This window comes from Mytilus edulis, chromosome 9 (assembly GCF_963676685.1).
Source record: "Mytilus edulis chromosome 9, xbMytEdul2.2, whole genome shotgun sequence".
NCBI lineage: Eukaryota > Metazoa > Mollusca > Bivalvia > Mytilida > Mytilidae > Mytilus > Mytilus edulis.
In genome coordinates this window covers 48,832,593-48,857,429 of record NC_092352.1, presented here as the reverse complement: position 1 = coordinate 48,857,429, position 24,837 = coordinate 48,832,593, and the positions used below count along the sequence as shown (strand labels likewise).

Here is a 24,837-nt window from a genome sequence, read left to right as displayed (position 1 = left end):
GTCTGGTGTGCCTCTCATGCACGCATCACCTGCCATGTTTATCTACAATATGTCACCATCGGGAATATGAGACAATAGATACAACGACAGATTCTACGAAAACATGTTATTAGATAAATCGATCTCTTTAAGTGAAAAATAGCTATTATTTCCCTATTTCCAATAGACGAATATTGCATTAAATGACGGTAGAAAACTCCAATAAAATAAGTATATCAGCTGATAGTATCAACATTTCTGTGCCAGATTTTAAACTCAAGGCGGATTGATACCGTGTTTGGACATTTTCGTTTGTATTCAACATCGTTAAAAAAAAACTCATCCAAAAATTCAGAATATATATACATTGATTTGAATTAATCTATAACAATATTCCCGAGTTTAAAGTTGACGATGCCAAATGGCTGCTTACATTCTTTATAAGACCAAATCTGATTTTCTTTGTCTTCGAAGTCTACACGTTAACAATCATATTCAGAAATGTACACTGATATTTCGACTAATTCTAAATACACGATAAAAACTGGGCAATCGACGAGAATTCCCCTCACATCTGATGACAATTCAATAATATTTAGTGTTTAATAATGTACTACTGAAAAAAATAATACTAAGGAATCTGACCATGTCAGAATAATTATTCTATTATCGTTACACCTATGAAGTGCTAAAGCATTCAGCTTTTCGTTTGTGTTTTTTTCTCCAGAAAAATCTAGTTTTGAATATCAATGGAATTTTGTTATGAAACCTCTGGATTCCAAAAAATAATATCACAAATGTTTGTGATGGCTTAAAGGGGCACTAGCTACGATATATATAAAAAAATAAAGTATGATTTTTTTTAGATCAATCATTAATCAAATTATCAAATTGGAATAATGAAATAATAATTTGCTTTTAGCAATCAATTTCCTTTAATTTTGTTGAAATAAGCGATTAAACATATTTTTTTACTGATTCACTTGCAAGTGAAAACGTCATCATCATTCTAACCCGTATTCATGTGAACTTCAAGTTAACCCCTAGCTAGAGATTGACAACGCATGCATTGTACGTGTACTGGTTATTTAAAGAAAAAGAATGTCAACAATGAAAGTGAAACTACGGTAAATCATTTGATTACTAATTCGATGCACATAAAATCATTCTTATATGGTTAAAAACAATGACAAACATCTATTTTTAATCTATAAAATAAAATCAAACAGACCTATAAAAATGCAATTGCACGTGTTGGTTTAATCTATTCGTATCTTTATTTTTGTTTACATCACTTATATGGTCATCTGAGGTCAAATCGATAGTTAATTAGATGGCGTCTGGACTAAAATACACACGAAACGAACCTATATATATTATCTACCCCATGCTCTGTAAACTGTTTATTTTAGACTTTTGATAGTTTGGATAAATGTTTTACATTGTTATAAACCAAATATGAGAATTTGAGTCAAATCGGTTACAATGAATTTGACAGCTAGTGCCCCTTTAATTGAGGGTCGTTTAATTTCCATTTGGTTTAATTAGCACCAAACCTCTGGAATCACTGTTCCATCTTTGATAACAGCTTAAAAAATATTACTATCAGTATTTGTAACATGAATTAACTTGGCTAATTGATACTTCATCTAGGATTGAACTGTCCACTACATCGCCTTAAGCTCTGTCAATATCTTCATCCCTTATTTTCTTTGGATTGAACGTTTTCATTGACCGTGGTATTAGAGTCAGAATATCATATAGTTTTGTATTGTTTACTTCGGTTGTTTGCAAGGCTATCAATTTCCAAATATTTTCTCACCAGTTCCCAACTAATTTGCTTCAGTATTCATTTCATTCATTTCAAACATTGGATAATAAATTCTGAGTGTGCTTTTCATAACGACAATGTGGTGCAAACCAGCTTCGTACACCAAATGCATACATCAGTTAAATAGTATTCCTTATGATGTCTGCATCTTATCTGTGTAATTTTTCCCCCATTAAATCATCCTATCTGCAAAAGCTCATTTGAGTTTGTACGCTGACTTTTGTGTCTACGTTTATGTTCTTGATACATCTCTGAATGCTTCTCATTACATAATTCACACAAGAAAATATCTCATGTCACACATTCTAAGTTTGCTGTTTTATCACTTTTGCACTTAGGAATAAATTGCCTCGCCGAGTGCAGCTGGATACGACCACAGAGATCCAACCCTGAACAGTTGCACAAACCACCCCCCCCCCTCTTTTCTTTTTGGCAAAATAATATTTGAAGCAATTTTCTTTTTAATTTCTGAAATCTAAAATTAGAAAAATTCCCCCCCCCCCCAAATTTCTTTTTTTACCTCCCTCCTTTTTCCAAAACAAAAAATTCTTTCCTTCAAGATATGGTCATAATCTCAATTCAAATTACCAATGAAGTTTGCAACCATAATAACCGATTTAAAAACATAATAAAATACGTAATTATGGCTAAAATTATTATTCCCTAATCAGCATTTAATAGTTAATTCTAAAAATAAATTGACAGCTAATGATCTCAAGACAATACAATATCTTTTGTATACATAATTTAGATGCAGTGTAAGGGAGGAAATCCAAAAATGTTGTGTTTGGATTACCTCCCTTATACTGCTTTAAAATTGTCTTAAATAAATATCCATTAATAGGAAACCCTTGTCCTCCCCACCCTTTTGCCCCTCATTCCTAAATGGTTTGAGCCATAACCATCCCCCCCCCCAAAAAAAAAAAAAACCAGTCCTAAACATCCCTTTGTAGAATGGAAACTTGTGGTATAATTTCAGAGAGATTCTTACATTGTTCCATATTTTTAGGGAACTTTAGGGAACAACAAATAAACTATGGCTGTGATTTATTACTTGCTGAATATGAAGTCCTTTGTTATTTTATGTATCATTGTCAATTTCCTTTAGTTTCTTTTTTTACCTTTTCTGATATTAGATTCGGAGTTCTTTAATTAAGGAGGCTCGCGGGTATAAGATTTTCAGAAAAAAAATAAACATTTATTTTTCATTACAAATTTTAGTAACTACCTTTAGTAGTTGGTACTTCATCATATGGTACAAAAATCATTCCAAAAAATCAATTCGTGTTGGCCCCAGGTGACTTTTGAAATGTAGATATCATTGAAAAAGCTCCAAATTATCTTCCTTCGGTGAAAAAATGCCATTTTTTGGCATTAAAATTGAAATATCTTTTTTTAACTCATCGGTGACCTATATTTTTTGTTGTTGTTTTCGAATAAGATATACATAAACTAAATAATTGTAAAATTTAAGCGATTTCTGTAATTTAGTTCTTTTTTAATTTCGATATTAACGCTTTTTCTCCTATTAGTTCAACAGAAAAAAAGGACATTAACAAAAATGTATGTTTCTTTCAAAGGCAGATTGTGATCGTAAATGAACGGTGACCCAATTTTTTTTTTTATTTCATTTTTCTACTGAGTATAAGATGAAGTTCATTTATGGAAAAATATAGCAAAATCCTATATAAAATAAAAAAAATGATTTAGACCCGCGAGCCCCCTTAAACTGAGTTTTTCTTGCCCGGGTGTTGCAATACTTTTGATTAATTTTTTTTAAGAGCAGAGTTATTCAAATTTACTGAATTTAATTGGGTCTTAAATATGGTTTCATGTTTGTTTTCAAATTGGGATGGCTGGTAATTTAAGTTTATAAATTAGGTAGATAAATAGTAAACTACAACTGCAACCAATAATTTAAAAATCGAACCAAGGATTGATATTGTGCATCATTGAAATAAATACCATGCAACTCATAAGGTCTTAGATATGCTCATTCGTGAGTAAATTTGTCAAATGTATTCAAGTTTTTGTAGTGCGTGGGCTAGGCAACGTGAGTATTGCATGATAATACATAGTCCTTTTACCGGTTAAAAAATTCGTTGCATTGGAACAATAATTCAAACTTGTCAGTGTAAACTATATATAACAAAAATAAAGTCAATATATTCAAGCATGACGTAAGAAACAGTTAAAAACTGATTATTTCAGTGAATTTTCTAAATCCAAGGACAATATAACTCTGCGCAATATCATTAGACCCGAACTAAATTTGAGCTTGATCCGAAACTTGCCATGATAAAACTATATACCATTTTTATTTAAATCTATATCTTCAAGCACGACGAAAAAAGTGAAAAAAAACATATTTTTGGGGTAAAATTTCCAGTCCAGGGGTCATAACTCTGCACAAAATCATCAGACTGGGACAAAATTCCAACCTTATCTGTAACTTGTCATGCCAAAACAATTTATCAAATTGCAAATCAATATTTTTAAGCATGAAGAAAAAAGAGTGCAAAACTGATTTGCCATACTGACAGCTGGACAGACATACAGACGTTGTGCACACCTAAAGTCCCCTTCGACTTCGTCTGTAAGGAACTTATAACTAACTTTAAAAGTTGAGCAAGTTCTGTTTTGTATGTTTAAATACAACTTTTGAAATAATATAGTTTGCAATAGCGGTTCAAATTTGCGGACTTCAGTTTCTACACTGGCTCACTTTTTTATACTTCGCTGCATCTTGAGTGCAGAGATTTTATTTTTCAGATTGCTTAAACGCATTTTCTGACTGAATAATCATAAGAATCTGTCCCACACTTATATAATTGGAACAACTTGTTCTGATTTAATGTTTAAAGAATCAGTATTCATTTAATCCTGGTATCTATGATGAGTTTATTTATTATGTATCTTGATCCTGACAATCCGAAATACAAGTCTGTTGAATGACACCACTTTTAAAAGCAAAATAGAAAATGCCAAATATTAATACACCATTTCTAATGAATCAAAACAAACGGTTTTATTGCGAAATGTATTTATCAATCATTTCTGCAAGATACAACAAACAAACCTTAATTACCCAAAGTAAGGTGTAAACTAGTCCATTTGACTCTTCATCTGACCTTGAACACATTTTCATGTTGGGTAAAATTAAATTTTTCATAAGGTCCATTATCCGATTGTAAAAGAAATAGGTTAGTAAGTACACAGGTAAGAATTTGTGTCCATAGAACACCACACCCTGATCCCAGATCACATTAATATCCATGTTAATTATACTAGAATTTTACTCAAAAACCTAATTTGGCACATGCAGACAAACTGACTGTAAAGATCAACGACACGAAACCGGAAGAAGCCCGTAAGGAGGCTCGAGGATATAAAAATTTCAGAAAAAAATTAAACATTTGTTTTTCATTACAAATTTTATTTATTACCTTTTGTAGTTGTTACTTTATCATATGATACAAAAAACATTCAAAACAATAAATTCGTGTTGTCCACAGATGACTTTTAAAATGTAAACATTATTGAAAAAGTTCCAAATTATCTCCCTTTGGTGGAAAAATGCCATTTTTTGGCTTTAACATTAAAATATCTCTTTTAACTCATCGGTGACCTATATTTTTTAATATAATTTTTATATATGCTGTACTTAAACTAAATTATTGTAAAATTTGAGCGATTTCTGTAATAAATTTCTTTTTTTATTTCGATATTACCTTTATTTCTCCTATTAATTCAACAGAAAAACACCACTTTTATGCTTCTTTCGAAGGCAGATTGTGAGCGCAAATGAACGGTGACCCCATTTTTTTATTTTATTTTTCTAATAACGATAAGATAAAGTTCATTTATAGAAAAATATAGAGAAATCCTATATAAATGATTTAGACCCGCGAACCCCCTTAACTGATTTAATTTAGTGTCCTTTATAAAGATGTTTTTGAAGGAAAAACAATACATGATTTCAGTTGTTGAAAATGCATATGGTTATGTCCTCTGCTATATTCTGCAATATTTTTATCATGTTTAGTGCTTGTTCAATATACATATGCCTGAAACATGTTTTTATTATAATATCCTTCAAAATCATTGCAAAACATCTAACAGATTAAGGTTATGAACTAAAGCTCAGAAAATGTTTCATTTAATTTAGGTCATTTGATGATGAATAGGGCTTTTTTTTAACGGTCAAATTCAGGCTCACTCTACAAAAACCAAAATGAAAGTAAATAAACTGTCAACTTGGAAATATGTTGCCCCTTTTCGTTATTTGATAGAAAAATGCAAATGTAGGAATTATAGTAGAAAACTTTATGATATATGTAAATTATGTTAAATTCGAGGGTATTGGGCAAAATAATCTCCAAGGAAAAAAAAGACACCAATGATAATACAGCTGCATACCAAATATCATTAACCTACCAAAATTACTTCCCCATAAACTGAGCTAATCACATTCGAATACATTGTTGACACAACCCCCACTGCCAGAAGAAGCTTACTAATGTCTCCTTCAAGACAAGATAAAAATTGTCCTAATAGACATTGTTTATACACCTCAATATGAATTAAAAAGACAACATCGAGTTCTTATACAATATCTATATATTGCAAACATGTAACCAACTTGTCACATCGAGCAACAACCTTAAAACTGACCAGAAAATACATTAACTCTGTCTTTATCTTTGAATGTTAAACACATTAGAATAACCAGAAACTTTAAATGTTCTTCAGTGGCAACTTTATGGCCATAGATTAATAGCACTAATTAATTGCGACAGTTCTAGAGAGTTCATTCAGATGCTAAGAAAATATTACTATTTAACGGTTAACAGGTGTCACAGTTAAAGTTCTTGTAATGTCTATTACACAAATAATACTAAAATTAGCCTTTTAACAGACATTTAACAGGTTTCCAATGAATTTGATGATTATTTTTATAGATCTTTTATTGCAGATCGTTTTTCTGTTTTCAGTTTCTACCGATCCATTGTAGAGATAAAAATTAAAGTAAAATCACAAAAATACTGAAAGCCAAGGAAAATTCAAAACAGAAAATCCCTAATCAAATGGCAAAATCAAAAGCCCCAACACATCAAAAGTATGGATAACAACTGCCATATTCCGGACTTGGAACAGGCTTTTTCTTATGTAGAAAACAGTAGATTAAACCTGTTTTAATAGCTAGCAAAACCTCTCACTTATCATGTTTATAGCATATAACTACTTTAAAAGTTCATCTTGAATTGCTTATAATTTTTGATATTCTCACTCTGGGTGCTAAAAAATATCAGTACATCAGAAGGGTAATTTTCACCCTCCCACACACATCTCTGGTACACAGAATAGAGTTTAAACTAGAATGGGTACTTTGGGCACCTCAGTTGGTCAAAGTTGTCTCCTACTTTGACCTGGAGATCAATCTTCTGACATCTCTCTGGTTTGTATTTTTCCACTGAGCGGCCTGGTGGTTCTCTCAAGAGTACTCCAGCTTCCTCCACCATCAGTGATCATAATAACAGACTTCCATGTGTCCTAGCACTACCTTTGTGTTGGGTGGGGAATGATTGTCCTTGTAAAAATAATTGTTGTATAAATATACGTTAGTGACACATCTCCATTAATCCCGATAGGGAATGTACATTGATGCCACTGTACCCTCACAGCTTTCGAGGGGTTCTGCGGATAACGGAGGCATTTACCAGTACATACATACATCACAATTTTAAACCAATTTATAATATTTTTTCAAGATAAAGTGCTTAAAGTCGTCAGACCACCAATTAAAAATCCCTATCTGCAATTTTCACATCTTTCTAAATATTTTACCTTAAGTTTAACGTCATAGAAACTAGGTATATCCTGATTGGTATATGTATCAGCTTTCTACATGCCAATTTTCAACATACCTTTAAAGCTTTTTAAGAATAAAACTGACCTTTGAACAGATGTACTCCAAAAATAACCATGTAACCTCAAGTTTCCAAAATATTCTATAGAAACCCAAAATAAAAACATAATGATGCTTTGAAATGCCCAAGATATAATGTTTATGACCCAGAAATGTTTTACTGCAATAAAATGTAGGATTTATTACCTACAACTATCAAATTCAAGAAAATAACATTTTTCAACCTATTTTCAACCGGATGTGACGTACTATGATTTGGTGGTATTACACCTAAAGTCATGTGATTCACTAAGTATTTGGTAGTTTCCCTGATTTGTCTTTTCCAAATTGATTTATCATTTACTAGATTTGAACATTGGTAAACTCCTGTCTTCTTGTTTTGAGACAATAACTCCTTCAAGAAGTCTTCTGATAGTAAGCTAAAAATCAAATAAAATTTCAAATATCTTGAAGAATCAACAGCTTGTCTGTCCATTTTGAAATAGAAACATGAACTGGAAATTCAAAATCAATACAGGTTTAAGCACATTTTTGTGCCAATTCAACAAAACTTAGCCTCTTCAAGTTTGACAAGTTTTCATTTAAATTCGCCACTAAAAGGACATTTAAATATTCAAATTTAAAACACGAAGCTCACAGAGCGTTTTAAATATTCAAAATTTAACTGTTGAAAGTTGATAAATAATGTTTTGCTCGAGATTCGGTGGTGGAATCTGTTTCTCTAATGATTTTAGACAATATACAGACAATCTTAAAATAATTCTTTTTGAACAACCTGCAAAAAGATGTGTTTTCCTATCGACGTCATCAGGTATTGTCGCCTTTTTTCATGTTGTCACAATAGGATTTTCATGGAAAGCAAGAAAATTCGACAATAAAATCTAATTTTGATCAATAAACAACTGAGATCAAACGAACCACACATTGATTGCATAAAAATAATCAACAGGTCAGGAAATGGATAAATCGAGTAAGAATTAGAGAAATTTATTTAATGAAGAAAAAAACCCAGCTGGTAATAATTTATTAGATAATATCTTTTTCAAAACAATAAATAAATCACTAATTTCTCGTTCATTATCTTTTCTTGTTGCTGATTGTAAACCTTAGATCTTTTATATTAAATCCTCTATTACTACTTTGTGTACTAGTCTTTTGTTTTATAGATGGACCATCTTTCTTATTCTTCTTTAATTTATCTGAAAAATATAATCAAGAAAATTCTTAATTAAATGTCAGCAAGTTAAATTACAATATTAATTATATTCGCTAAAACTGATATATACATGATATGTAAAACAGGCCTTTGTTCATTGTTGTTAGTCTTATATGAATTTTAATTTTAGTTTCTTGTGTATATTTGGGAGTTTAGTATGACGTCCATTATCACTGAACTATTATATATTTTAATTTAGGGGTCAGCCGAAGCACGCCTCCAGGTGCACAAGTTTCTTGCTGCATTGAAGACCCTTGGCCATGGGTGGCCTTCGGCTGTTGTCTGCTCTTTGGTCTGGTTGTTGTCTCTTTGACACATTCCCCAATTTTATTTTAATATTACAATGACCAACTAGAAATTCTAAGTTCTTACTTGTTTTAACAACCTTGATTGGCTATAAAGCCTTTGCACAGTCAGTTTATTCTAAGTACAGGAAGTATTTTCATCATAAATCTACGTGGTTGATGAGTGCGCAAATAAAATACTGCAAATTAACTTTGCCACATGTTTTTGTCACATGGCAACAAACCCATCAGTGTGTTTCCATAGTTGTAATTTCATAGTATTTTTACTCAACCCTCTTCTTACAAATGGTATTTTATTTGCACTTATTTTGTCTAGCACTAACAAATTGTGCAGTTTCAAGTGAATATGCTTTCACCGAATGCTTACTGAAGATGATCCAACATCAAGTATTTATAAAAATCATTAAAAAAAGAAAGAAAAAAGGTAATTGATCACATTTAGTTAGACATGATTTTAAAATTATGTAATTGAGATATATAAATGTGATGCAAATGCTTACGTTAAATATCAATAGTCTGTTTCGAGTACTTTTTTAATAACATACACAAAAAAAATTTGTTCTAATATTTCTGTACATACTTTTCTTTTTCTTGGGTAGGGGACCATAATATTCTTCCTCCAAACTCAATCTCTTTTTATTCTTTTTCTTTCTTTCCTTCTCCTTTCTTTTTATGCTTTTATCAAGTTTATTTTTATCTGATTTAACCTTTCTATTCCCATATGTTTTCTTCTCACTAGTATATAAATCCATATCCATCATTTTACGGAACCTGTCAGGTTTTTTCTCCTTAAATGTCCATGTAGTCTTCTTTTTCTTTTTCTTAGTATAACTATAATCATCGGTTTCAATGTAACTACTTCTATCAAAGTCTTCCTCATAGTTTTTTGTTATTTTGAAACCACCACTGTTTGAACTATATTCTTTCTCTATTTTCCTAATTTTCTTTGGACTGCTTTTATCCTCTTCGTGCATTTCTGATGAAAAATAAAATAATTATAAGAATCAACTGCAACATAAGCATGATAAGAAACCATTTAGATGACAGATTTTACATAATCCTTTGAAAGAATGAGTTTTTTTTTTTTGTCAAAGTTTTAATAATAAATATCAAATGAAGAGAATATGCTACCAACATGACCAAGGTCATTTTCAAAGTACTTGAAATTTTCTGACCCTATTATTTTTGTAAAAGAATATACCAAATTATTTGAAGAGAAACTGAACTTTATCAGGGACTTTTAAGACTATTGAAAAAAATTGAAAGTAAAAGATAACTATTTTATTATTTCAGAAATTTTTAAACTCTGTAATTCCAAACAAATTGACACGCCAGAATTGACATTTATCAATAAAAGAACAAATTATCTACTGCATATTCACTATTTATCTTTTGATACTGATCTTTGTGGATTTTGTGGGAAAAGGTGACCCACAAATTAAAATGTTCAACAAGTTACAAATTTTCTAGAAAACCAGAAAATCAAATTTCTACATAAAAATGCAAGTTTTCCTGGTTTCCATAAAAAATTGATAGTGGACGAAAATATATGAATCCAGTGTAACCCTTTCTTTCATGATTTATCCAATTCAGTTTTCTAACATTAACATTTTGAGCAATTCATTAACTTTTACCTTTTTTTCTTTTGGCGACTCTGACATCAGACTTTCTGTATTGAGATATAAGTGTACAAGATGGTAATGTATGTCTGTCCATTCTCTCTTCCTCACAATCCTACAGAAAAAAGAAAATCTTCATGAAAATGAAATTGTTATACCCAGTAATCACTTTATTATAGTGTTCAGGTGGTACCAAACACCTTGACTCAAATTAATTTGGCTCGTTCAATTTTCCTAAAATTTGGAAAAAATATTTAAATTAATCCTTTGACAAAAATATAAAAATTTCAAAAAACTTAAACCAATCGCTTTCTTGGAATAATTTCTTTGGATATATAGCAGGTTGACAAACACTAATTTTGATCATTGAGAAGCTTAATATTCCCTTAGCAATGCAACGTGATAAAAAAAATGTTGAGCTGATTTTACAGAGTTATCTCCCTGTAGTGTTAGGTACCACCTTAAGATCACTATGTTGACATAAGGTTGAATTTTCCTGGTTTATGAAAACATTGTTGCTTCTTTTGGGTTTTAAATTCATAGTTTTATGTAAAAACACTTTCGGAGACACTGAAAAATATCTAACTAGAGGCGTAACTGTACCGGCTTGCAAGTTTATTATAATTATATTAACTATTGAATCATTTGTCCACCTGGGAAAAAAATTGCCAAAGTAAGAAGAAATACATATCCTTGAAAGGACTCAGTAGCCAAGTGGTCTAAGTAGTCCAACAAGCCTGTCAATACTGAGGTTGTGGGTCCAAATCCAGTATGTGCGTGCTAGATTGCTGGCTGGCACATTTGACTCCAATCTTAATTGACCAGGATTGCAAGTATCTCACCTAATGTCTATGGTACTCTGGCTTCCTCCATCAATGAAAACTGACAGGCATGAAAAAAGCCCAGGTGTTGGCAGTGGCATTAAACAGCAATAAATCAATCAAAATCTTTGGACAACACAGCATGTAAAATGATAATCAAACTATAGATAAACTTACATGATCAAAATGGTCATCCCCTGCACAGTTTGAACAATGTTTCAGTGGGTTTTCATTATCTTTACCTCTTACCAATGGACCATGAACAGTCTGAAATCAGTAAAATCACAACTTAAATTCTAAAACCAGTAAAATCAAAACTAAATTATAAAATTAATTCAATCACAAATATGATTAAAGAAATACATAAGAAAAGTGTTCCAATGTTATATTATTTCAAAAGTATTGAAATCAAGAAAAGAATCTTATTCAAATTAAAAAATGAACAATTTCTTGTTTAAAATACATCTTAATAACATTTCATTGCTTAACATAGAATGGATATATTACATCAAGAGTATAGGAAAAACATTGTAATTACCTCCCCATGTTTTGCCATGTAATCATTAAACATCAACATCAATTTTTAAGTACACAATAAAAAGAAAAAGAAATAAAAAAAACATCATAACTATCTAATAATCTTTCCAAAATTGCATATTTTTGATCAAATATTACTGTGAAGAAAGGTAAATATGCTAGTTTTCTAAACGGGTAATACCCTAAGGCAAAATTCCTCTGTAAATATCTGACTATTTATACATCTCAGCATCAGTATCTGCTGAGGTCTGCTGCCATTGGAAAATTGTTATTTACTGAACTGATTTATATGGAAACTATATGTTGACTTACTCTCCAATGGTGAATTTTGACCTCTTTTACTTTAGAAAATAAGATGCCCAAGAATTATTCTGAATATGGGAGATTATTTTACTTATACAATTATATGCAGAATTGCAGATACAATGTATAGGAGATAAAAGAGCTATTTATTAATATCTTATTTTACCATACATAACTAAATACTGTATATCAACTTTTAACTTCAAGTTAGTATTATATATAAAATGCATTAATACATTTCCCTTGTTGAAATATGATTTCTATTCTAAATCACAAAAAGGGGAGAGTCTGAAAATATAGGAATAAAACCACTAATTCTATTCTGCAATTTCAAACATTCAGATAGTCAGTTCATGTACATGCAATATTAAAATTATCTTGGACTCAACTGAAAAATTAACATAATTTATTTACGGAAACTGGTACATGTGCATCTGATCTGAGAAATAGGCATACAAAATAAAATTGCTCCTATTTCAATTTCTTTATTCTTTTTTTTTATTATCTTAAACAAATATGCATTGCCAAAGTATTCTTTAATGATCCCCAGCCCTTAAGCTTTCCTTTAAAACCAATATTACATGAAGATGGAACAGCTATTTGTAGAACTTTTATTTTATTTTTATAAGTTAAATGTTGTTCGGACTTCTAACATAGCCTTAATGTATTGGGTCCCATACCTATACACAGACATGCTAATGGAAATAATAACTTTTTTAATATTTAAAATATTTTAATGGGATGGTACATGAATGTAAATAAATAGTAATGGATATTTCAATGGGTCATAAATTTAATATTTTTATTAGATGTAATAAAAAATACTATGCACCACTCATTTTATCTAAATAGTATGAAAGATCACATATTCCAAATCTTTTTCTCTGATTCTTTACCAATTTATACTTTCCCATTTTCCATTCCTAAAGAGTGCTGCTAGATTAATACTAGAAACAGACCCTGTTGCTCCTTCTGGGTCCTTATTCAAACACTTAAACTGGATGACAGTTGAACAAAGAATAAAATATATCACAAGTTTGTGATGACATTTAAGTGCATTAAAAATAATGCCACATCATATCTTACTAACAAGTTTCATTATGCTTCAGACAGAAATCCATACCCCTTGAGAAATGCTGTTCAAGGAAACCTCATACTCCCTAAACCAAAAACAAAATTGTTCAAAAAATTTATTATGTATTCTGGACCATTCTTGTGGATTTGCCAATACCGTTAAGAAATATTACAAATGTTAATTCTTTCAAATTTAAAATAACAAATCATTTAATGAAATCAACCTAGCTGTATAAATAATATTGAAAAAACTAATTATGTCATCATGTTTATTTTTTCATCACATGTTATCAAGTTGTATTGAACATTATTATCATATTTGACTTTTTATACTAATGTATGCAATGTATATGTTTGCATTTTGTTTGATTTTCATGATGATGGCCTCAGGGAAGATTAGTTATATAGCCATGATAGCAAAATGTGTAACCCTCTTAAAATAAAGTATTGTTGTTGTTGTTATAGTAACACAATTGTAATTATCTCCCATATTTTGCCAGACTATCATTAAACATCAACATCCCTGTCAAATAATGAAATAAAATAAAATTGAAATAAAAAATATCAACGTTATCTAATTATCTTTCTGACATTGATTTCTTGGGTTAATTATTGATGTAAGCAAAGGCCAATATGCCAGGTTTCCAACCAGGTTATACCATGAGGCAAAATTCCTCTGTAAATATCTGACTATTTATACATCTCAGCATCTGAATCTACTGAGGTCTGCTGCCATTGGAAATTTGTTATTTACTGAACTGATTTACATGGAAACTTTATGTTGACTTACTCTCCAATGGTGAACTTTGACCTCTTTTGTTTCATTTTATAAATATATTTAAGCAAGCAGAAAGTATATAGTCACTCTAATAATTAAGAGCCCTATTGCATCCTATGAATTTTAAGCAATCATAGTTTTGTCATAAGTATATAAATGTGACAATTATTTAATGTCTAAATAAATCTTGTTTTATCATGTTTATAAAGTTATAAAGCCAATGTATCTAAACTTTTATTTTAGATAGCACTTGCTTCAGGTAGTCATAATTAGTTTACAAAAAACAGGTTCATCTGATTTGAGAAACAGACAAATTGTGCCCTTCGTTTATCCATGTTATCAAGCTATTTGTAATATTTAACATAAAATTTTCAAAAAGTTCTAAAATTATCCCAAGACCCTCTTTCATTTCATACAAGCATTATTTAAACATTACACATATTTCAAAAGTTGCAACTTGTGAACTTTGCATAGGAGCTGCTTGGTTTTTAATATCTACTATATACATTTTTAAGGAAATTCCTCAAAGGACCCAAATTAATATAGCAGAGGCAGTTCCAGAAATTTTCAAAAATAGGGGGAGGGGGCACTGACTGCTAGGGAGGGGTCCACTCCAGTCATATTTCTGTGATTTCCTATATAATCAACCAATTTGTTATTACAAAAGGGGGGCTGCATACCCTACCCTCCAATTAATCTGCCTCTGAATAGTTCTTTACCTATACACAAACTTTAAGCTGGAGTTGGTCATATTGTCATGTTAAGTCAAATATATATAAGTGGTGTGTCAATTTAGTGGGGTAATATTAAGATGGGTATAGTAATGAATATTTCAAAGGATCACACATTTAAATCTTCAGATAAGATGTGTGTTTAAACATTTGTACTATACACTTCTCCTTTATCTACATTTGTAATTAATAACAATAATCACATGTGGTTAACATCTTTTTCTCTAATTACCATTCTGAATCACATTGTAGGTACAGAAACAAAATTGTAATTATCTCCCATGTTTAACCATGCTATCATAGAAAAACAGAATAACTTTTTAAACAGCTAAAGAAATAGAAATTCAAATTCAAAATATATAATTCATCTAATAATCTTAACAACTTTTTGTTCTGGGTAAAAATTTAGTTTACAACTAAGGGAATTTTGCCAGTCTTTTAACCAGGTAATACCATAAGACAAAATTCCTCTGTAAATATCTAACTATTTATACATCTCAGCATCTGTATCTACTGAGGTCTGCTGCCATTGGAAAATTGTTATTTACTGAACTGATTTATATGGAAACTTTATGTTGACTTACTCTCCAATGGTGAACTTTGACCTCTTTTGTTGTATGAAAATAAATATGTTTCATTTTGTAAGCTGGTGTATACTTCATTGTACTTTACTACTTCAGCTCAAATTAATCTTTTATAAAGTACAACTATTAAAAGGAAATTAAATTTGCTCTTGATCATCATCAAACACAAATAGTTGTGTACAATGTGTGGCACTATGAACATTTTCCCTTAAATACGCCTATTTTTTTATGGGGAGGAGGCCTTCTCTCTTCCTGCAGGAAGGTACAATGTATATATAAAAATAGATGCACAGGAACAGAACACAGACAATTATAGAATAACTTATTCAAGAATTCAATTATAGAAAATATCAACGTGTGATGTAGGTGTAAGACAGGGAGAAAAAATGTCACCTTTTCTCTTTGCCTTATATCTTAATGACTTGGAGGAATATCTGGATGAAAACGCTGTGGATGGTCTAAAATTTATTAATGGAAAATTTACAGAGAATCTTGATTTGTACATCAAGTTATTTATTCTTCTGTACGCTGATGACACAATTATTTTTGCGGAGTCGGCAGAAGGGTTACAAAAAGCTCTGGATGTTTTTGAGCAATATTGTTTTGAGTGGAAACTCACTGTTAATGTTACAAAAACAAAGATTGTAATTTTTTCAAAGAGAAAGTATAATAAGAATGTTACTTTTAAACTATGTAATGAAATTATTGAAATTAAAGATTCATATGTTTATCTTGGTCTGCTGTTTAATTACAACGGAAATTTCTTTCAAGCTCGTAAAAAATTGGTAGACCAAGCTCAAAAAGCACTTTATGCTCTTTACAAGAAGATACAAAATATCTCACTTCCGATTGATCTACAGCTAAAATTATTTGATGCGTTGGTGGTTCCTATTTTGACCTATTCCTCGGAAATATGGGGGTTTGAAAATAAAAATAATACTGAAAAGTTACATCTACAGTTTTGTAAGCGCAGTTTGGGTGTGCGATCATCTATGCCAAATTTTATGGTATATGGGGAACTTGGAAGATTTCCACTTGAACTGCAGATCAAGTTAAAAATGGTATGTTTTTGGCACAAGCTAGCAACAAATGATAAAAAACTATCGGGTAAACTTTATAAGTTACTTTGGTACATGCATGAGCATGAAGGTAGTAACTTTAAGTGGTTTAACTATGTAAAATCTGTGTTCAATGATTGTGGCTTTTGTGAACTATATAATTTTCCGGAGCAAGTTGATTATAATTATATTAAAATTAATGTAAGGCAGCGTCTCCAGGACCAGTTTATTCAAAAATGGTTCTCAGATATAAACAATTCATCAAGGGGGGAGTTTTATCTACACTTTAAAGAAGAGTTTTGCTTGGAAACATATCTGTTAAAATTAAGACGGGGGCATAGAGTAAACATATGTAAATTAAGGGTATGTAATACAAAGTTTCCCATCGAAACAGGAAGATGGAGAAATGTACCACGACATGATAGGATTTGTCCACTCTGTAAAGCTGGTCTTGGAGATGTATACCACTATATATGTAAATGTACCAACTGTGAAGTTAAGGATTTAAGGGGGAAGTTCATACCTCCATATTATTTAAAATATCCAAATGAAAAAAAAGTACTTGGCATGCTTAAATATAGTAATAGTAATGTGCTGTCTAAGCTGTCAATTTTTATTCAAAAGGTAGAAAAGATGCTTGTTTAATTTAAAACTGTAATAAACACAAACTTATTTCTGAAGATGTATAATTTAAAAATGTATTCTGTTTGTATAATGAACTATGTTGTAATTAATATTGTGTATATAAATATGCTCCTGTTACGCAGTCTTCTGCGGCTGAGTTTTCTCTAATAAACTAAACTAAACTAAGACAAAACATCACATACATAACATAAAATCAGGAATGTGTGTATTGCATGATTTAATTATCAGTTTTGTTTGGTCACAATTTGAATATTTTTCGATACTATAATTCTAACTCTGATCCTGTTCCAAAACTCCCATTTCATGCCATCGGCTGAGTGAGCAAGTTAGAAATGTAAAATAGAATAGAAAAACTGTGCATTGAGCTTTTAGTTATTGGTAGACTTTCCTTCATTAAGACCAAATTTTAAGATATTCTATTACATTGCTTGATATGGCTTTTTTGCAGATTTAAGCTTTGGAATATAATATTAATGACAAATTGTCCATGTTCAGTATATAAATTAAAGGACACTTACTGTTAGATGAAACTGTCTCCAAATTTCTGGACATTCCTGAAAATACAATTAGAATGAACAATAATTGATCGTGATTTTCTTAAGTAAGGTGCGTGTAAACTTTAAGCTGAAAGAGTTTGTGACCAGATGTATATATAGTTTTATACAATATAAAGTATTTAAACAATTTCAATATAAACATGCAACACCATCAGCTGGCATAAAAAAACAGTTATATACAATTTGTGATTAATTGAGTTATATCATATCTTTATACATGTAACATATAATCAACTTTATAAAGCCACAAACCAATACAAAAAAAATTAAAAATTTTGCGGTCGTATAATAATATTAACAAGAAAAGTTGTCTCAATGGCAATCATACCACATCTTTTTTATTTATGTTTTGAACAATTTTGAACAATTTGAGATGTAATCATAATTCTCCCTCTGATTCATACCATAAATTGCATAATGTCAATTTCCAAAGACATCATTGGGCCATTGAAAGTAAAATCATATGGTTAATGGGATAAAAATTCTTTCATGCCATTAGTTTATAGAGTAAACTGATATCTTCAAATTGTTAGCCAATATTTATCATTCAAGTCTACTTTTCAGCAGTACAGCATTCATTGTAATTCTAGAATTATTATTAAATTGGAATTTAGGTAAATTTGTGCTAGGGACATTTTTCATGCCTCACATGTATTCAAAAGAGAACAAACAGGAATGTGTCCATAGTACATGGATGCCAAACTCACACTATCATTTTCTATGTTCAGTGGACCATGAAATTGGGGTCAAAACTCTAATTTGGCAGTGAAATAAGAAAGAACATATCAGTGTTCAAATTTCAAGTTGATTGGACCCAATTCAATCTCATCAAAAACTACCTTGACCAAAAACTTAAACCTGAAGAGGGACAGACAGACAAACAAACGGAGGCACAGACCAAAAAAAAATAATGTCCCTAGGTGGCATGGCAGTTAAAAATTCAGACAAAAACATCACTTGGCAAACTTTTTTACTTACATAGGCTGTATGTCCATACATCTGGCATCGATGGCAGTCTATATATTTAGATCGTCTTGATTTCGTACATTCATTTATGATATGGCCTGGTGTGTTACAGTTAAAACATATAGGATTTTTACAATTTCTACCAGTGTGACCTTCATCTCCACATAAATAGCATGCCATTAATTTCTACAAAAAAGAAAATGTAAACTTACAGTATTATTCATGATAGTAAAATTAAACCAAACTGACTGCTTATAGTAAAATATAATTTCAAGTTTCCACTTTAACAATGTTTAATAAATGTTTGATACAAAATATTTTTTTTTTATTTTTTTGTCCAAACTATAGGCAATGCCAGGCCCTTTCAAAATAAGAGAAATATACAATATATGTATGTTGTCGGAAAATATAAAAGAGTTTTAGAAACAGGAGGAAAAGCAAGGTTCTGCCGAGCTTTTCTCCTGTTTCGCAGCAAGTACAAATAAATTATATATTTTCCGACAATATTCATCATCATGTATTGTGTTTATCCTGAAATTACTCCCAACACTTGAATTTAGTTGTTAAAATCTAATTCATTGTCTCAAATTTCTCAAAGAAATCGAAATAGTTGAAACACAGACAGAGAAGAGGACCCCAAAATGGACTGGTTTGGAAACAGAAATATTCATATTACTGCTTGCTCAACATGGAAGTGGGGTAACAGGAGACTTTATGTGTACAAGAACAAATAAAGGATCATAAAGCAACAATTTATTTGTATACCTGTTATTTGTACATTAGTAGGCTAATTGCAGGATAAATATGCATATTCATTGACATTTCATATTCAAGTTCATTTACAGTATCCTTGTAGAATTTGTAAGGTATTTTGTAACTCAATCACTAGTTTTAATTTTGTAGAATTACCTAATTTATAAATCATACTTTACCTTAGGTTGGGGACAGACTTTAGATAAATGTCCTGTTTCATTACAATTATGGCATCTTACTGAAGATGATCTGTAATATCTTCCCAACAAAGGATTACCAACAAATCTGTCTCGGTCAATTATGTTCCATTTCTCTGAAAATTGAAAATTAACAAAAAATTACCATCATTAAAATGAATTGATCATATACATGTACAGCAGCAGCAGAAGGCCACGTTTAACAGTGAGTCACTTTGACAAATATTCATTTGTTATTTCTGTATATAATTTTTCAGTTTTCAAAATTTATAAATACATGTATTTGCAAAAATTAAAATAAAACATGGAAATATTAAGGATTGTATAGTACGTACTTGTAAGATACATGCAATCATAAAGCTATAGATGCATTTCAAAAAGGTATCAAATTTATGTTCAAAAACTGTTGCATCTGATCTTGGATGGGAAAAAGTTTGTTTACCTTCTCCAACTTTTTCTCCAACATCCCTGACTGTCAGATTATCTAACATGGTTCTCTGATTGTGATCTACATTCAAGACAATGTCACCCATGTCATCACAACTCTCATCTAACATCATACAATCACTATCAATGTCAAGGTCGATGTCAGAACTGTCAACCTCTATTCCTTTATCAGAACTTATACTTATTGCATCTGTATCTGTTTGGGAATATATATGAATCACTTCTTCCTTATCTCCCTTTTCAGTTTTTTTCAATCCGTCAAAAGAGTTTATTAATAACCTCTTTTTCTTAGATTTTTTTCTTTTACAAGGTGAGCCCTCTGTACCCGATGATATTGTTATACAACTGTCATTAATTGACGATTTAATTGTCATTTTCTTATCCTCTGACTGTTCTTCACTCTGTTTCAATTCTCCATTTTCTGAACATTGAAAAAGGAAGTGTTTATCATTTTCTTCCTTCGCATCATCCTGACAGTAATGGATCTGAGCATACAATGCTTGTTCAATTTCTTCTCGATCTGACTCGCTACAATGGCTGTGTTCACTGTCGGAGCCTTTAAAGCCATCATCTTCCAACTGGTCATAACTAGAGGCAAACATTCTTCTACAAATGACACCAAAATATATTAAAGTGAAATATTTCTACATGTTGCAAGAATCGATAAAAAATTACAAAATATATTTATACAATTATATATATAATTACATCACTTCAGCTCCTGTCAAAAGTTTACCTGATTTCAATAAAATGTTTTACTGAGGGTATGATTTCTTTGTCTCAGTCATAGAGAGATCTGCAGTAGGCTGCATAAACCTTATCCACAGCTCCTCATTGATAAATTTCCCTTAAGGGGAGTTAAATATAAATTTTAGCACAGATGACAGTGAAATTGATAAACCTGAATTTCCTGAACATTCATTTTCTATGATATTGAAATTTGGGTCAGTCAAATTTCACAGAGAACGGTGAGAAATGTATTCTATACTCTAATAAATTGAAATATCTTGGGAAATCATGGAATCTGATTTAAAAATGCAGAAGGTCATCCATACATTTGTTTCTACTACCTCAAAATTGACACTTATTCTTATAAATCATAACTTATGTAATTTTTAGAAATATTTTGCACCAACAAGCACTTATCAACATGATCAAAGAGCAGATTGCTCTGAGGAATACGATTGCCATTGTTTTCATTGATACATGTAATAGTATTATTTTCAAAAATAATTCAACTGCACGTGTAAAATACTTGTGAAATGTAATTTACGTAATCTGAATAGTTATTTAACTTTAAAAATTGCAAATCCTCGATACAAGTGAATGAACAACGTACTTATTGTGTTTTATTTTTGTACTTTCAATTCCAAGTTGACTTTTCACAGCAGTCACTGAGAGTGAGAGAAGGTATTTAACTTCGTACCTCATATTATCACCTATTTTCTTACGTGAATTCTAGATAGAATCCCATTCCTAACTCTTTAAAGATCCTTTGGGTCAGTGGGCATGACTCCTTTCCGTACACATTCCTCTCTTTAAATTGCGATCGGTTTTTAATGTAATACGACATCTATCGAGAACAAGTTAATTTTTTCGTGATGTATCGTCGTTTGACGAAAGTAACTTACGGAAAGGAGACGACTTTAAGCAATAATATGGAATACTCCATTTTGGCTGAAGGGGTGTTCTAGTTACATCTTCACGTTGTGGACTACATTTATTTAAATTTAAATGATGCATGATTTAAAATTATGCAACACAAATAACCCTCAATGGCAGACAGATATAGAAAGAATCTCGTGAGGTCAGTCATGGCTAAGTCATTTTGTAAGTTGAATTGGTTCCCAAAGTTACAAAGAATGTCAAACTGATAAAAATGGCTGTGACGTTATGATGTCAACATGGTCAAAGGAAGGTGTCACAGTTAAAAAAACAAATAGCCTTTCAAGAAGTCATAATTATTTGGACTACCTATGATCATGATTATGTTCATGTAATAGACCATTTTTCTGTTATGTGTTTCACCTGAAAAGTTCCTCAATTATGCAAACCTTTACGTTGTCATTTACCAGATGGGACAATATTCCTAATGCACCTCTGATTGAGGAACACAAAAGTTGTTTGTAAACAAAAAATCTCTGTGTAGTGATATTGGACATGTTTCAATTTTTAACAAATGACTGAGCTAAACCATTTGTGTTGATCTGGAAAGTATAGGACCTCAGAATAAATGTGTAAAACTACAGTTATTACATGTATTCAAAATATTAAATTTTCAAAGTGTGAAAAAAGGGACTTTTTACCATAAAGAGCTGCATCACGAAAGGATTTTCGGGGTATGCTTATTACGGGAAAATGAATCACACTTTGAACTCCGCAAATTTAACCACATATAAAAATGTCTCAGCTTCGAAACAAGCCATCATACATATAGAAGTTTACGATATGGGCTGAGCTACTGAAAAAACGTTACCATTACCGCCTTGGAGAAACAGTTGCACATATTGTCCCAGATAGAAAGGACTGTCTTTATCACTGCACTTGCCACTATGAAGGTTTATCAAGCATCTTCATAATCGACTTTATCCAGGATAAACTAGCATTTATGTTTGTTTTGTAGGTACTTAATCACAAAAATGAATTCTCTAATGACACTATGACAGCAGTGCTGATTAACAATTATAAGAATTTAATTTGCTGAATAATTTGTACAATATAGCTACATGGTGGTATCATATTTTTTCAACCTCTCCCTTATCACCTGATGGAAGTGACTATGTCCTGTACACCAAGGTTGATGTTCATTAACACCAAACTTTTTGCAATAAACTTGAAAGTAGTCTATTCACTGTTCACTATTGGGACTATACACCTAAACGGGTTACGCTATTTGTCCACCATTATACAATGATTACTGGACATCACACAGGTTCATGTCGAATTTTGATGTCATAAAACAAAATATCTGAGTTCCAATGGAAAAGTGATTGTAATATGACTTCAGATAATTCAAATGTGACAGATTCTCGGGTCAACTGGGAATAGTGATAAGGACGGAAAAAATATATGTCTGTTTAAGGCAACATGCTTTAAAAAAGGGGGTAAGTAGGTCGGTATTTCCATTTTTTTATTTTTACATTTTATCTTTTGAGACATGTTTTAGAGTGTGCGGTTTCATCTTGTCGTGGTCCGAGCTGATCATGGGCAAAGTTAACCCGTAATTTTGATGATTGGATTATTTCCCTTTGTTATTGGTTGGAAAAAAAATGGCGGCTCAATGTTTGTTTCATCACACGAGTCACAAATTTTCTTAAAACAGCATCATATTCACAATTATGAATATTGGGATGTATCAGGCAATACCATCTACACTTTTTACACAATTTTAGGTTATTTTTCACATTACGATGGAAATAAATGGCTTAGGGTCAGTGCTCAAAGTAGGGTCAGTCAGGTAACCGTTAACAGACACATATTTTTTTTTGGCCTAAGGTGTATACTTATCTGTAGGCAATATACATGATATAGGAAAGGTGTACTGACATAAGTAGTCTCTAAACACATTAACTCCAAATGGAGCTTTGGTTAGTAGAAGCCATATTAACTATGTGTATCAGTGAGAAAAATGTAAAAGCATAAAAATATAGTATATATACCAATCATTGCCAATACACATAATTAACAGTGCCTGGTGTCTGGTGATGTTTCATAGCCTGACCGGTTTTGGTTCAAAAAGGACCTTTATCAGAGGCAGAATGGTGGATTAATGTATACATATCTGTAATTAACCGGCAAATATCCACTTTTTGATATGGGACGAGCTCTGACGTCCCACGCCCACGGCCCCAGCTTGTAACGTTTGGCAAAACAGCTGTTGGACGTCAGAGAAATCTCGGCCTATCTTTTAACTCTGTTCTACAAAAAAGTTAATTAATCGATGGAGCCTTTAACCCTGTTGTATAAAAGCCAGTATTGTTAACTACGACATACCCGTACTGATACAGAGGAAGACCTGTCTGTTGAAACTGATTATTGACACAGACTGCCATAGTATAAATCGACAGAATTGTAGTCATGAAAATATTTTCAAATAACAGTTTAATGAGAAAATGATTAGCTTACACCAGTTAAACTGATTAAAGGTGGCAGCTCATAATAATGTTGGTTTTACGATAAATTTAACATGCTCCGATGGCCAAATCCTGTTCTGCATAGTCAAAAAGTTTCTTTCAATAATCATCACTGGACGTAGATATTTTCTGTATTATAAAACGTAGAAATGAATAAGATTTATAACTTGACCTAAATCTTTTAAGTGTTTTTAAAGATTGATATTTTGGATAAGCGTCTCTGAGATTGAGACTTACATTCCAATCTTGAGTTTGAGTTAGTTTACATTGGATACAGGAACATGGCTCATCTTCAGTTAAAAGAAGGCGAATATACCTCAACAATTTATGGATTGGTAAATCTTTGCCTCATTGTTAATACATTCAGTTTTTCC

At 31.1% G+C, this 24,837-nt stretch overlaps 2 protein-coding genes across 5 annotated transcripts in view; one reads left to right on the top strand and one right to left on the bottom strand.

Moving 5' to 3' along the window:
• Positions 1 to 8,746: 8,746 nt before the first annotated feature.
• Positions 8,747 to 24,637, bottom strand: LOC139489743 (zinc finger CCHC domain-containing protein 7-like). Its single transcript, XM_071276507.1, has 9 exons — positions 24,456 to 24,637; positions 20,326 to 20,936; positions 19,866 to 19,999; positions 18,946 to 19,119; positions 17,929 to 17,964; positions 11,878 to 11,967; positions 10,895 to 10,994; positions 9,841 to 10,236; positions 8,747 to 8,938 (listed from the first exon to the last, which is right to left on the bottom strand). The coding sequence occupies exons 2-9, from the start codon at positions 20,930 to 20,932 to the stop codon at positions 8,817 to 8,819; spliced, it is 1,659 nt and encodes a 552-aa protein (XP_071132608.1). The 5' UTR covers positions 20,933 to 20,936; positions 24,456 to 24,637; the 3' UTR covers positions 8,747 to 8,816.
• LOC139489742 (intraflagellar transport protein 70A-like) overlaps positions 24,633 to 24,837 on the top strand; it is a 46,071-nt gene continuing 45,866 nt past the window's right edge. For 3 of the 4 annotated variants that reach the window (XM_071276504.1, XM_071276503.1, XM_071276502.1), the window contains exon 1: positions 24,674 to 24,798. In XM_071276504.1, the coding sequence (XP_071132605.1) occupies positions 24,745 to 24,798 (54 nt within the window). In that variant the 5' untranslated portion in view covers positions 24,674 to 24,744. Of the gene's footprint in view, positions 24,799 to 24,837 lie in introns of all 4 variants that reach the window. The other variant, XM_071276506.1, reaches the window with a different exon arrangement.